Source organism: Kryptolebias marmoratus, linkage group LG7 (assembly GCF_001649575.2).
Source record: "Kryptolebias marmoratus isolate JLee-2015 linkage group LG7, ASM164957v2, whole genome shotgun sequence".
Classification (NCBI taxonomy): Eukaryota; Metazoa; Chordata; class Actinopteri; order Cyprinodontiformes; family Rivulidae; genus Kryptolebias; species Kryptolebias marmoratus.
Genome location: NC_051436.1, coordinates 11481904 through 11497220, shown reverse-complemented (window position 1 = coordinate 11497220; position 15317 = coordinate 11481904). Strand labels below are relative to the sequence as shown.

The 15317-nt window shown below is 38.8% G+C and overlaps 1 protein-coding gene across 5 annotated transcripts in view; it reads right to left on the bottom strand.

Moving 5' to 3' along the window:
• Positions 1 to 15317, bottom strand: part of zmp:0000000660 (arf-GAP with Rho-GAP domain, ANK repeat and PH domain-containing protein 2) — a 165419-nt gene that overhangs the window by 77083 nt on the left and 73019 nt on the right. For all 5 annotated transcript variants that reach the window (XM_037976413.1, XM_017426249.3, XM_037976414.1 and 2 more), the window contains 2 exons: positions 12308 to 12482; positions 2816 to 2929 (listed from right to left, as the gene is read on the bottom strand). In XM_037976413.1, the coding sequence (XP_037832341.1) occupies positions 2816 to 2929; positions 12308 to 12482 (289 nt within the window). The remainder of the gene's footprint in view (positions 1 to 2815; positions 2930 to 12307; positions 12483 to 15317) is intronic.

Here is a 15317-nt window from a genome sequence, read left to right as displayed (position 1 = left end):
GGGGGGGGGTGGGGGGGTGAGTGGGGGGGTCTCCTAATGGTGTGCAGACTGTAAAGAGGTACAATATACAAAACAATGAATAAAACTGCCTTCAAGAAAATACACATTCAGAGCACAGCAAAGTCTGCTTTTTGCAGACGATGTGGCTCAGTTGTCGTCTTCAAGCCACACCCTGGAAAGGTTTGGAATCAGATGTGAAGCAGCTGGGACGAGAGACGGCTGCTGTAAGTCTGAGGCCATGGATCTCAGATAGAAAAAGATAAAATGATCCCTCCGAGTTGGGGTGAGTCTTTATTGAATTGGAGAAGTTTGAGTAACTCAGTGTCTTGTTTACAAGGGATGGCAAGATGGACCAGGAGATGGACCAACGGTAGGGTAATGAGGGCATTGCTCCAGTCTGTTGTGGTGAAGAAGGTGCAATTTATCAGTCAGTCCATTTATGTTCTAACCCTAACCTATAGTCATGAGGTGAGAATCATGACCAGAAGAATTGGATCCCGGATGCAAGCATCTGAAATGAGCAGGTGGCTGGGCTCAGCCTTAGAGATCAGGTGAGGAGCTCCGTCATCTGCTCCTCTACAGTGAAACAGCTGAGGTGGTTCGGGCAGAGCTGGTGAGTATTGCAGTGGTGAGGGACATCTGTGTTTTACTCCTGGACCTTCTGCCTCTAAGACTTAAGAAATCATCCTTGAGGTGATCCAATCAATCCTTATGATGATAGTTGACAACCTGATTGATGATCTACAGCCAATCTACAACTAACATTACCTTTACTGAGCACTTTTAGTATATTTTTCACTGAAAGCCTGGTCAAAACTTTTTTGGTCTCAATATTCTGCCCTTTGCTGACAAAATATGTAGCTCATTTTAATAAAAAAATGCCAAAAGGAACCCCGAGTACCATACAGAACCAAGAACAGTTGTTTTCCAGCTATCACTTGTAATAAAATGAAAGCCAATGCTGCACTGCTAATGATAGCTGAGTACATTGTCATTAACAGCGTATTTAAAACTACTTTATAATATGACTAAAAAGGACAGCACAGTATATCAGACATGTTTTATTTCATGCAATCAGACACAAACTGCATGCCAATGATATATTTGACCATTAGATGGACCCTGCTTGTCAAAATACCTCCAGCCAGTTTAAATGATAGTGGTGGTGATGACAGCAGAGAAAGAGAAAATTAATTTATCTCAACTGATTTCGTCAGTGTGGTATTCAACAACAATCATGCAGCAGTGGAAGAAATTACAGTGGGATTGCTGAAAGCGCTCGATACGTTTTTCTTACCAACTGCTGAAAAGTTTATGAATTGTTTTATTTAGTGTGTTAAAAAAAATAAAAGGAGAAAAAATAAAGGGAGAAAAGTTGATCATCTAACGCACATCAGCTATGACTTGAGGTTGCCATGGTGATGTTAAGTGCAGCACTATCTAACAGACTAAAAACCAACTAAAACTTTGCCTAAAACTGCTGGCATTTTCAGAAAAATAACTCTTTTATAGCACAATTTTGCAAATGTAAACAACACAAAGCATCCCCGCACCAACGATATGACATGACATTTTATTGCTTTTTCCACTTAAAACATTTAGGAAAAAAAAAAAAAATCACATCTTATTAACTCTGAAAGGATACAAATGCTGCTTCCAATCCTAAAAGGGTAAAGTTAATTAATTTGTTTTTCTAAACAAATATCAGGGTAATTTTGGCAAATAATTTAATTTAAATTTGAAGCATAAATCTGCCTCATTTCTTTTAGCAGCAACGCTGTGGCTTTTTGAAAAAGTGTAATTTCATAAACCTTAAGAGTTTTATTACTGCAATAAAGTCATCTCAGTCCTCAGAACCTTCATAGATTTTTTTGTTTAGTTTTTTTTTTTTACTCACGAAAGTAACTAAGGTAAAATATAGCCAGTAAAAAAGAAAATGTAAACCTTTTTTAATGATTTAATTTTGGATGAATTTCATTTGTGCAGATATTGAGATTTTTAAGCAATACTTGGATAAATTTTTATCCCCAGCCCCTGTAAGAGGCAATTTACCAGACCTGAGCTATGTTCATTATCCAGCATGTCCAAGCAGCAATGAGAGCTGAGGGGTGTGTGGGGGTGATGGGGAATAGAGATGGATGTCTAGCTCAACATGAAACGAGACTAGGCTCATTCAAGTGGCAGGTACTGTTTCGCCTCCATCCTCCCATTCCTTATCCCGCTCCTCAACCTTCCAAATAACCTCCTTCCCCAGAGGGAGTGCCCGACGCTGGCTCCTTCTCCCTAATTACCCATGGGCCCCAGAAATGCTCCAGCTGTTTGGAGATGTGGGACCATTGCAGAGCGGGAGGTGCAGCGGCAGCAGAAGCTGAGGAGTCTGGGTGGGGGAGCGGAGCCTGATTAAAAGTTTTAAACTGCCTTGGAGGAAAAAGGAAGGGGAATTCAGAAGTTTTGGAGGAAGCCGTCTAGAAGAAAGTTTGGCCAAAACTTTGTGTTTTTATTATTTTATTCTCAAATGACCCTAATCTCCCTTCATTCATGACTCAGACGTCGAACATACATTTGTCTGACAAGAACTCCCAGAGGGCCGTGCAGAACACATCGGAAAGACGGATTCATTGATCATTTTGACTTGACTGTTTGGTCTGCGGATTAAACGATTGGCAGTTTGACAGCTGACAGACCGACACTGATTGATCGATCGGCGCTTAACTGGAGGAGACCTCTGACAAACATGCAGCTTAAACTGCTTACAAATGGATTGATGGATTGATTGGTTTCACCACGGGTTCCGAAAAACAGCTCTTGCACTCACCGTCTCTTCCGCGACGTTCCACAGTCGTCTTGGCGGAGCCGGTGGAGATGTAGAGGAAGCCGTCCATAAACAGGGAAGCATCAGAAGAGGAGGCATTCTCCGAACAAGAGAAATCTACAAGGAGGTCAAACACAGTAGACGAATCAGGAAATAGTATCGCTTTCATTCCCATGTCATCCTTTCACAAAGACATGCAGCTGTATTTTATCAGATGTGTAAATGTTTTATCTGTAACAGTTTGTTCTGATGGTTCTGAAGGGTTTAAGAACCCAAATGAAAGACTTAAGAACTTTTACAGTTGCACCTATGATATACTGTAGATCAGGGGCTCTCAGACTTGTTCATTCAAAGATACAAATCTGATTTCTATTTGAGGTCAAAGGTTTCGAACAACTAGCAATAAGCAAATCCTTTTTTAATAAATTTGAAACGAAAGTAAAGTTGACATTAGGACACCCACCACCACAAGCCTTTTGACCTTTAGGGGACAGACAAACTCAGAATTAAACATTTGAACTTACTTTACTTTAAAATGATTTTGTTTTATGCCTTTAATGATAGTGAGACATTGCTCTGCTATAAATGTTGTTTGTTACTAAAATCTTCCTCTTCAGGATGATGTTTGGAACATTGTAAACCTCTGACCTTATATGTGGCAAGTCTGTTCTACTGATAGTTTTAATCCATAATATTTTATTTGTGACATTTGATTCCAGAGATTATTGTGTTTTATGTGAACTGATGATCTATAGGTTATCTATATCAAAGATGGCAGACATAACATTAAACCAGAGAAAGCATTAAAAAAAATAGTCAAAGTTTTATGTTTGTATTTAAGTCTATAAAACAAGGAGCGTTGTGGTTCTCCATTAGCCTGACTCTTAAATTGTCTTTCTTCCTCTTTATTACTCTGTTCTGTTCTTTAAGACTAACACCACGACTGATAAAGTACTAAGTATTTATAATCATTTGACAGAATATTGCTCAAAAAGACCACATTATCCCTTTAATGTTCAGATAGTCGTTGAAACAACTGTTTTATAAGGCGATAATGCATGAAGTTGATACAGTAAATTTTAATTTTAAGATTACTTATTTATCACACATAGCGGTACCTGTGTAAAATTGCTCCCACTGCTCCTCATATAATGTGTTTTTTAAAAAAATGTCCTTCAGGCAGAAAGAAAGCAGGGATTTCTGGACGAGCACTGTGCTGCCTCCACATTGAATTACCCTTAAACAGGACAATGAATCCCCACCAGATTCGTGATTGTTGTTCTTGACCCAATGCTCTGACCTCCAAGTGGAGAGCAGTTTCCCGTGGGCAATAATAAAGCAAAACAGCATTATCTATTTAGTCGCAAGCAGCATAAATAAGATTAAACAAGCTTCTGTTTATTTAGTCGTGACTTTGTCACATGGTTGTCCTTTTGCAAAGGCAAAGATAAGGTGTTCTGAGAGCATTTCAAGGCGCAGATCTCCATGCATTCAAACTGTTAAAAAAGGAGGTTTTACACTCGTCTTTGTCCATTTAAATATAAGCTTTTCTATCTCATTTCTTTCCTCGTTTATTCTGATCTCCCTTTACTCATCCTTTCTTGGTAGCTTTAAGAGCTCCCCGCATTCAACCTTATCATTCTCAAATTCAATTAGTTTCAATTCTGGGGTCCAATTTTCTGCCAGAGCCTTGGTAATATCTTACAGATTTTATCTTCAGTACCTCCAGCTCTCTCATCAGCCAAGGTAAAATAACTTTAATTGAAACCAGTTTTGATTGAAGTGACATTTCCAGCCTTTACGGACGCCACAGATGCCTCATCTCGTGGCCGCATATCATTCCACAGTGAAAAACACTCCAGACAGCTTATGTCTTTGTTCGAGTGTGGATTCATTATGTCAAAGTAATTAACTGTGCTTAAAAGTGCATTAATAATTTTCACTTTACAACCAAGTTATAATTTATTAAGATATGATCCGAGAAAAATAGATGTCATATATCATGTTTGATGACCTAATGGGTGTGTGTTTTGAGTCAAATTTTACCAAACAGTATTAAGGTGACAGTAAAATTTAATTATGGCTAACATTCGAAGCATTTGAGAACTTAAAAAAGGGTGTTTCTTCAAATTTTGAGTGAGGACAGAATACAGGTACAAATCCTTGTCAGTTATCAGGGATTTTGTTCAATTAACAGTACAGTATCAGAGAATCATCTCAGACCACTGTGGTCTTCTACAAATCAGTGCCTGCTGCCAATCCAGGGAAAGGTGGCGATTTCATTCTGTAGCATAGTCACACTAAGAAATTAAAGCACAGGAAAGGTACCAAACTCTTGTTAGCTCCAGCTCTGCTCTAACAAAAGCTGTCTATGTCAGTTAGCCTAACATGGACAGGGTTTTTTTTTCGACTCTGGGCAAAAGCCAAAGCTACCGAAGGAGGAAAAAACAGAATTTAAGACCTCCACCTAAAAGGTTCGCCAATGAGGTTTAAAACGGGGGCCTTGCCTTACCACCCTAGTGTACCAAATCATTTTTATTCAAATGTTCCATATAGCTGTCGCTTTAATCTTAGAATTGTTAAAAGTAAGGCTATGTACCTCAAGCTCAATCACTCAGTCAACCTTTATTTATAAAGCACCCTTCATACACTAGAGTGTAACACAAAGCTCTTTAATGCAGATAAAAACAAAACAACAAAAACCTCACACCTAAAAGTATGATCATTTAAAACAGGGATAAATTGTAAAAGTATTAAATAATGTCTGTTACATGAAGGAGGGAGAGAGGTTAGGAGGTTGTTTGTTTGATGAAGGGGAATCAGGGAGGGAGGTTGCTTGCTTGCTTCAGGGAGGTTAATTGGTTGGTTAGATGGATGGAGGCTGTGGGGTTGGTTCATGCAAACACTATTTTATACACCTTTACAGCATTGTCAGTTTCACACTATACAATTATTATGGCAGAAATATTGTGATATTAGAGTTCCAGGCTGTACAGGACGTTCTACAGCTAGCTACTGCTGCCGCCTTTCGCTCTCGCAAAAAAACCCCATCAAGTTCTATAGCTGTGTAAATTGAAACTGACAGCAATGTAAAAGTTAAACCACTATAAAATTTCTGAAGATATATGAGGACCGCAGCAATCCACTTAAGTCTTGGCCTTGCTCAGACTAGCCGTTAGCTCACCATTTTGGTCAGAATTAAACTTTTTTTTTTTCCTACTAAATTGAGGTCACTCAAAGAGCCATCTACAACGTGTAAGATAATAGTAACCTTTCCAAAGAATGCCACTCCAAAAGATAAGTACTTTCAATCTATTAATAATAAAGCAATTAAAGAGGGGTTTGATGGATACAGTGATTCCTGAACAAAATCACCATCATTCTTGGTCCACGATGAGTCTATCGAGCAGCATGCAGCAGTCAAATTAACAACAGCAGCATATCTGGCATCATACAGGCATTTTAATGTGCCACAGCCATCTGTAATAAGTCTAGTATATTTTTGAAGTGATGCCAAGAAATGTGGAGCCAAGTTAGTTAGCAACATCTGTATGCAGTTGTGAATTAGTCTGCCAGTAGCAGCATCACAAATACATAGAGTTTGACACAAGCCTTCACGGCTGCAACTGCAGCAAAGTGAGTTTAACACACAAACACCCTTTTTTTAAATGACTCAGGTTGACAGAATGTAAATAAGCCAGTGGCGCGATGCAATATCAGTCATAACAAGTTTCTGTCTGTGTGAGCCGACTAAAACAATCCCTGTGGGCCCGTAAAGCTGGACTCTGTTACGATGGGACTCTGGTGTCTGTGGGGGTGGCGGCGGAGGAGTCTGGCCTGCGCTGATTGGCTCACTCCCCTCTGAAGGGAGGTGACATGACAGAGTGCTCAATTAGCCATCTGGTCGCCCACGGCAACAGTCACAAAGTGGTCTCCGACAGGCAGTGGACAGTGGGGTAATCAGAGGAGCTTGTTCACACAGACGTGCAGTAAACGATTACACAAAACGAAGCAAGAAAAGCAGATAAAGCGCACAAGAGGCAAAACGATGAGGGTCCTGTGAGTACAAACATGTAATCGTTCACATCATTACATTGGGGAAAAAAAAACAAACTGATTTATTACTGAGCCTGACCCTGAAGACAAATTCACAATTTTTGAATTAAAACCAGCAGTTCAGACAAAAACGCTTACATTTTCTGAGCTAAAAGTGACCTCCTGACCCATCTAACTGCCTTGTGTACAGTTCTGCTAGCTGGTGGGAAAGAAAGAAAAAATGCAAACAAGACCAACAAATTAAAAAACCCGCAGAGTCCTGTTATGTAGAACAGAATAGAGTCAGGGCCTCTGATTTAGAGTGTGTGTATTCATCTTTTTATTATCCTCTCAGAAAGCCTGCTGAATAAATTTTTAATGTGCCACGAGATTTGAGATGTCAGAGATGCTACTGTCGGGTGGCAATAACAAAACTTCTCCGTCTCTTAAACCATGGCATGTCATTAGGAGAAGAATGATGTCAAAAGTAAGAGGCATTGCGGCAAAGCTTTGTCTTGCGCTGCAATGGTTTGGTTTTTTTTTTTTTAACAGAAGTGAAGAGCTGCCACAACCTGCAGTTTATATTGTTTCTTTACAGTTTAGGCTTTCACATTTAGTGAATAATTCACAGTGAAATAGCTGCAAGAGCTTTTCAGGGTGTTGCCCTATGACATTTGACTTGTTTAGCTCAAAACTGCTAACTTAAAGTGATAGATCTTTAAAAGGGTTTTCATGTGGAAAGGTTCTGAATAATATCTTACTTGTTGGAAAAGCTCTTGGGATAGCCCCAGTTTGGAGAAATTATTTAATTCTCACTGCATTAAAAAGCTAACATTTAGTTCTGGTGGGGTCAGGGTCAAAGTGTATTGCTTCGGTCTTAAAACCTCAGTCTCAGTCTAAAAATGTAAACGTCGACATTTAGCCGAAACTGGCGAGATTAATCAAGAAATCTACAATAAGGTTTATGCATCTGCAAATTTTTCATTTTGAGGTTGAATGTATTACAATTTTAGCCTATAAATCTATATATTTTCTGGATACTGTTTGGATGTCTTTTCAAGCAGACAATGCTTACTACAATTGTGTAACTTCAAACATTTTTCAGTCATTTGTTTAACATAAAATAATGAACAACATGTTGATCATTTATTTTAATTTTAAAACTAATTGAAAAGTAAAAGGAAAAGTGGGAAGTTGTTTAACATCATTGAAAAGTAATGTCATCTGTTTATCACAGCAGAATTTGACCACCAAAATTACCAGAAACATGGCTTAAAAAAAAACCAAAAAACATGCAAGCCCCCGCACTTCTACTTAAAACAATTCTGGCCCTTGAGTTAATAATGTTGATGACTCCTGCTGTACAGATTAGCCTCGTTATAAAACCTGCTTGCTGATTGTTTTTTACACCTAAACAAACTGGTGCAGATATTTTTGTTTACTCATTCATAAAGTGCATCAATTTAAACGTGCAGAAAAAACGAAAAAAAAGAAAAGAATAGTTTCCTATTTAGCCTTGATCTAGACCAAAACAACAACAGTTTATTGTGTTTTCCATGTTTGTCTTGTTTAATCCTGCCCCTGTCACCATTAAACTTGGATCATATGATGAAAAAGTTAAACTAAAAAGAAAACATCATGTATATGTATATAAACAGAAGAAAAGAATATATCTGGGGTTATGTAGACAGTGCTTAAGGGTGGAGGACTACTGGGGGAAACTAAAATGCATACGTGTTTACTTAAAATTAACTTCGAAATAGTGGTTTTACCAGATAAAATTTGACAGTATTATTTTTATGGTTTATGTGGCCTCCTAAATTCAACATACGGGAATACACTTGACATAAAAAAGAAAGAAAAGAACCTAAAAATAAACAAGACACCAGCACAGTGAAAGCCTTTGACTATAAGGGATAGAGCCCATCATTGAAGCTGCCCTCAAGGGTTCCTAAAACGCAAAGACATGTGGCCTCAGAGAGCTACAATTGGCTTTTTTAAATAGAATCTGGGCTGGTAATATGCAAATAAGGACGCGCCGACAATATCCCAGGGTGCTCTCAGGCGAGCAGGTGTGGGTGGGAGGACGAGGCCCGCCGAGACCTACGTGCATGCACTCGCATTTACGCGGAGAGAAGGAGCTAATGAAGTGGCCACGCTCGGCTATCAGCCGAAGTCCTCACGCCGGAGTTACAAATGAGCCGCCGGAGAGGGAACGGGGCTGCCGAGTGGCTATGGTAAAAGCGAGCTGACAGCTTTCTTTTTATTCGCCATATCCACAGGGGGGGGGGAAAAAGTGGGCTTTTTTTCCCTATTTATACTTTTTACAAACTGGGAGCGTGATTCACACTGTGAAGACAGGCGGTGGTGATATTTTCCGCACACTGGTCCAATTTAGAGTTTAGTTGAGAAGTGACAATTCTTCATGGTGTCTGATTGTTTATTGCCAGCTCATCCCGGTGGTCCCAGGGGGTCATGAAATTGGGAAAAGACCGCGTTTGTCATCATTTTCTTCTAAGATGGTGTCTGGTTTACAGCTCTGTGTGGCTGGTTGAAGGGAGGCCTGAAGTGAGCTCTTGCTGTGAAAACATGTTTTTACAAGATAAGTGAATCGAGGGAAAACTACGCACGCAGCCATAAACAGTGGCGTCCCACTGCAAACAACTGAAATATCCATGTATGTCCTTATGTTACCTAGCATGTGTGCAACTGCTATCCTCGTGAAAAATTCAGCTGTAACCCGAGGCAAAGTTCTTTAAAACTTCCAAAAAACAGCTTTAAACTCTGTTTATACTGTTTTTGTCCTCAATATTGGCTGCCATACGTCTGCTTTTCTTCTCGCCTCTATCTACCCTCTGTCAACGCCGAGCTTTGCAGTTGGGATGGCGTCATATGGGTATTGAATTGTTCCCTGATCCTACCAACAAAACACTAGGAAACAAAAAAAAAAAAAATAGAAAAAGTTCAGTTTCTGTTTAATGAAAATTTTTTCACAAGTCTGCCTGCAAACCCAGGGGGGACCACATGCACGAGAACAATGCAGACACAACTTTCAACAGCTTTGTGTGAAGTGACAATGTGTCCGGCGGTGGAAAAATGTCAACCGGAGGGGGGGGGTCTGGTCAGTATTTTCTTTTAGGGGGGCTTAATCTTCTTACAGCAGCACTGCTGCTTCTTTCTAGAGAAAAAAATCAACCGAAGCTTAGTCTGCTCTTGGATGAGAACATTGTTATAAAAACTGAACTACAACAGGTGTCAGCAACACTTTTTCAAGAGTCATTTTGTGTTGGGTTTTTTTTATTAATTAAAGGCCTATCGTACCTTGAAGGAATGCATATTATTAGTAGTATTTAAACTACGATCATCATATGATGAGAAATGATTAAGTTAAAGCCATTTTGGTCAAACGTTGTGCAAAATCTCTTACAATATGTTAGCACTCAGAGTATGTGTTGGGAATGACTCTCACCAACTACAACAGCAAACTTCAGCTCAATATTTAAAAACGCGACTGAGCTACGGCCATGTTTGTACTTGCTGTGGCAGCCATCTTGAATTGGGTTGACTTCAAAAGATAATGAGCTGCAGCTGTACTTGCAATAATTTCTTTCTGAGAGTTTCATTTGAAATTTGTCCAGTGGTTCATGAGATATTGTGGTAATACACACACACACACACACAAGCAAGCAAACACATTATTGCCCAGACTCACCAAAAACCAGATATGAAGAGAAGCTGAGTTTTTGAAAAAAATATATAATAATGAGCTTCTGAGCTGTTTGTCCTCTCTGCTGTACTGAGTAAAAACTTCAGCATTTCTTGCAGTAGTACTGACGCTGGTACTGAACATAAACCAAGGTCTGCAGGGCTCTTAGAACCAGACGGTATGGACACAGTGTCAGGATATAATGAGCGGTTATTCGGGGATTTTAGGAAAAAAAAAACTGCTTTCCAACGTTGCCATTTTCAAACTTCCTCTAAAAAGACGTCAGGTCTGTAAACAAGACACTTTTACGGTGCAGTCTGACCCTGGGTTAATGTCACTCTCAGGAGTGGCTTCCTTGTGGACACTCTTTTAGTCCTACCTTGCAAAGTGCTGGGTTTGACTCTTGTCCCTGAGGCGACGTCTCCCTGAAGGCCAGGAGTAGTGTCAATCTGTCAGAGGGAGATTTGGGTGGCCTGACCCAGTGCTTTCCAGTTTGTTAGTTTAGTTGGACATCAGCCTCCGCAGCAAAAGTTGGCCAAGGTCCACATTTGTCTGTTAACGATGAAGCCCTACAACTTCCAGACCTATAATGAGCGTATAGACTGTGTGCGGATCCTACGCATTTCATATGGAGGCACATGAATACGTGTTGGTTTTTTCAGCCGTTTTGCATGCGTGTTTCTTCTGGCACACCTTGAGTAATTGCCATCTCCATGGTGACCAGGTGACCCATGCTAGCAATTAGCGAGTCCCTAACAGGCTCGGTGCTGGCGAGTGCACACAGATGCAACGCATACATTATGTAAAATACAGTCCCGGAGAAAGTCTTCTCCCCATTCCCCAGCCGTTGTCCTCTCCTTTAATCTGATCCAATCTTATCATCGGCCCCATGTGGAAGCACACAATAAAAGAAGAAAAAAAAAAAAACACCCATCACAGAGAACGATGCCGGGAGGTGGGTAATACAAAGAAGAGTAGTTCGGGGGGCAAAGTCACAAAAATGCAGCAGAACTTTAAACCTAAAACTTGCTCGCTTCATATTTGTAGGTTTTTCTGCCTTCATTTCCTATTCATGACAAAACGAGAGGAAAAAAAAAAACCTCCCACGGTGCCGTGAATGTGCCGACTGGCACGGTACGAAGTCTAAAGCATGATCGGCTTGTTAACATGACAAGACAACGAGCAAGATACATGTGGCACTAGTGGTTGGAGAAGTTGCACATCCAGTTTAAAAGGTTTTCTTTTTTCTTTATTTTATTTTTTCAGGTCTGGCTGGGAGAAAACATCTGTCATTCTGTTTCACTGCTGTCTTTTGGAGCCTGGCCTGAAAAACACCCCTGGAAAAAACTTTTCTATTGTAACACCAACTCTTTTTTTTTTTTTTTTGACCATTTACAGATGGTATAAGTTTAAAAATAATGTGTGGTGCCTAATTTTAAAACTCACATGAAAAGCGGCAAATATGCATTCCTTCAAGAAATTTCCTTTATTCAAATATTATAATGATGATATCAATTGCAATAAAACCCATTTGATCTTGACTTCTGTGTTTCTCTCTGAGACAGTGTTAGTCTATCTGGTTGGTTAAATATGTCATTGTTATTGCCATGCAGTGATTGAAGGCATCGTACTGGAAATAGTCTTCCAATAATTACACTGCTTTGTGATATCAATATTGCGCGTGCTGATGTTCCAATAATGATCATTTTTTCAATTCAGCATGATGCCCTTAACAATAGCCATAACCTGCTTACCAGATAGTTTGTTCTGATGCAGAAACTCCATCTGCAATTTCTGTCCAGCACGCTGAGCCAAAAGGTACGGAGTGGAGTAGGTCGGATCCCCGGTGGCACACATCACGTCTGCACCACTGAACACCAGGGCCATGGTTTGCAGGACGTCAGGAGTCACCACAGCTGCACACAGTGCCTGTTTGGATGACAGAACATACAACACCACATGAAAATGGATCTAAAATGTAGCGTGCTCAGTTCCTGATCACCTTTCAAAAAATTCTGTAAGCATGCATACTATTATCCATACTATTTTTTTGTTGTTGTTAAAGTAAAAGTTCAGATTTTCAGAAGTAAGTTTCTGTGGAAAAGTTATGAACAGCTAAAAAATATAGTATTTTCTGAGTAAATTCTGGCTTTTGAAATTTGTTGAAGAAACTAAGACAAAATCGTCAAGGTCAAAAGAATCAGAACAAAAGAAAAAACACAAAATTAGCTAAATGCTAAAACCAGCAGAACAGTCACTAAAAGCTAAACTTGTCAGAACAGAAGTATGCGGAAGTAGCTTTCAAAGAGCGAAACACTTCATAGATTTAAAGTTCTCCATGAATTTCAGTGGGAAACAAAAATTGTAAGTGGTTAGTTAGCGGTTGGTTATAATTTTAAAAAAAGAGTAAAAAGTTAATAAAAAGTTGTGAATGCACTGGACATTTTCATATATAAATAGTTAAAATGGCTGAAAGTATGCTGAAGTAGTTGGAGTCCAAAAAACAAAAGCAAAAAAAAAAAAAAACAAGCTGACTCAGCATTCACATTAATATATTGCTTGCCGTAGACGCGTAGCTCCATGAACGACTTACATTTAGAGAAAAAGAGTTTAATTCAAACAGGACTGAGACCAAAAGGTATTGCTGCCATCTTAAAATGACTCCAGTCTCAAAAGTTAGCATGCAAGTGCAATTTTATTTACCCTTCCATTGCCATGAATTTCATCTTATATTTTGATTTGCACAGAATTCTTTGCTACTTGCAAATGACAGCAGCATGCTTCTGGTAAGAATATTGAAATATTTTGCTGGAATAATTGTGTAACGCTCAACTGGTGTCAGTGTAAAGATTTTAAAAAAATAGCATTCACATGAATTGCTACTGAATTTTTGAGACAGGTGTTGTTTTATGATGTGACCAACCCAAAGTCATTTAAAGAGCTGTATACAGCAGGTAAGATATTATTGGTTCTTAACCTTTCTACAGAATGCCACTTCCAAAACATTTGAACTACCCCTCTAAAGTTTAGGGTATGTGGAACCTGTACAGGTTAGGCTTTTGACTGTGGGAGCAAAGAGGAGCAGCCGGTGAAAGAAAGACTTTGGGGTGATTTATGTTTCCGCAAGTGAATCAGACTCTTCATTTTTATTGGTCACATGTTTTATCTATCAAAATCCACCCATTACCGTCATAATTTTCTGCTGCAGCAGCACGGGATAGGACTGAATAAAAGAGGTAGTGACTCATTGAATTTTTAAGAAGCTGGATAAAAGGCTTTTAAAAATTACCTCCCAGACGATGAGGCAATGAAAAAAACGCTGAAAAGGGAAGTGTGGTCTCACTCGTCGTGTAGGAAGAACACCCCTGAGTTACACTGTGTGAGTCTTATGCATGAATGCCTGGTTGATAGAGGACAAAGAGTCTATAAAATGTCAGAAAATCATATAAAGTTTGAAATTGAGTTCCCTTCGCTGATCTCAAAAGAGAATTTAAAATATGATCAAACTTTAATACGCCCCACAGGAATCATTAAGGGCCCTGATTCCTGAGAAAAAAAAGCAATATAGCAAATAAGAACAGTACAAATGGGCCATATTAACTATAATGAAACACACAATTTCCAAGAAGAGAAATATGGGAATAATGATGTGAAAAACAATGAAGTGAGCAAAAGAAAAGCAGGGGACCACATTAAGGAAACACAGGGAATATACTACATGAAAATCCTACCAAGAGTGCAGAAAATGCACAGAATGAATTGAAGAAATATAGCTTGTCATATCAAAAACCATCGGCGAAAATATTCACAGATGTGCAAAGGCTTGCTGAAGAATATTTTGGTATCTATTAAAATACATAATTTCTCTGAAAATACTTAATACTGATCTAAATTTTATCCAACCAGTTGTGCTAAAATGAAATATTGGAAAATTATATTCATAATTAGGCAAATTAGGCAGAATCTTTTAATAGATTTTCTCTAAACTTCACCCAACAAATGCTGGACTTCTATTCACTTCAACCTTAGTACAAAGGAGAAAAAAAAAAGGTTTAAAGGACGTCAAAAATGAGAGCTGTTCTATAAGAAAATAATACAACGGGCCCCAGGTCGGACTGTCCTTTCTGCATGTTCTCTGATCCTTTGAAATTGCCTAGTGCCTTTGGTCTCACAACGGTACTTATGAACACTGTAACTGTTTTCTTAAAGTGTATAAATATTACTCTCTTTTATCTAGAGGCCTCCTCCCCATCAAACTTTGATGGCGAGAAAGTTTCACCTGAGGTTTGTGCTACAAATACTGAAAACGCGAAAATACTATTTGAAAAATACTATTTGAAAAATACTATTTGAAAAATACTATTTGAAAAAACAAAGAGCAGTGTGTTAGGGTCACTCTCATATTGTAACTTTTTTCTTCAAGTGTACAAATGTCAGGTTTTCTTTTCTACCAGACGCCTTCTCACCATCAAATTTTAGCGGCGGGAATGTTTATTGACAAAAAGAAAACACAAATAGCATTTGAACAACAGCTTATGAAAGTCACTCAGATAAAAAAAAAATTAGAATGTTTATTTTTTTTATTTTTTTGCTGTTTCTGAGTTTTAAAATTAAAGTCAAAATGTTCAGAAAAAGTCAAAGCAGTATTTTCAGAATAAATGGTGGAAATAAAAGTTCTTGGGATTAAAAGAGGAATGAAAACCAAACCATTGTTTGTGTAAGGACCTACTAAAGCCACATGCCTTTTGTAAATACTGACTACAC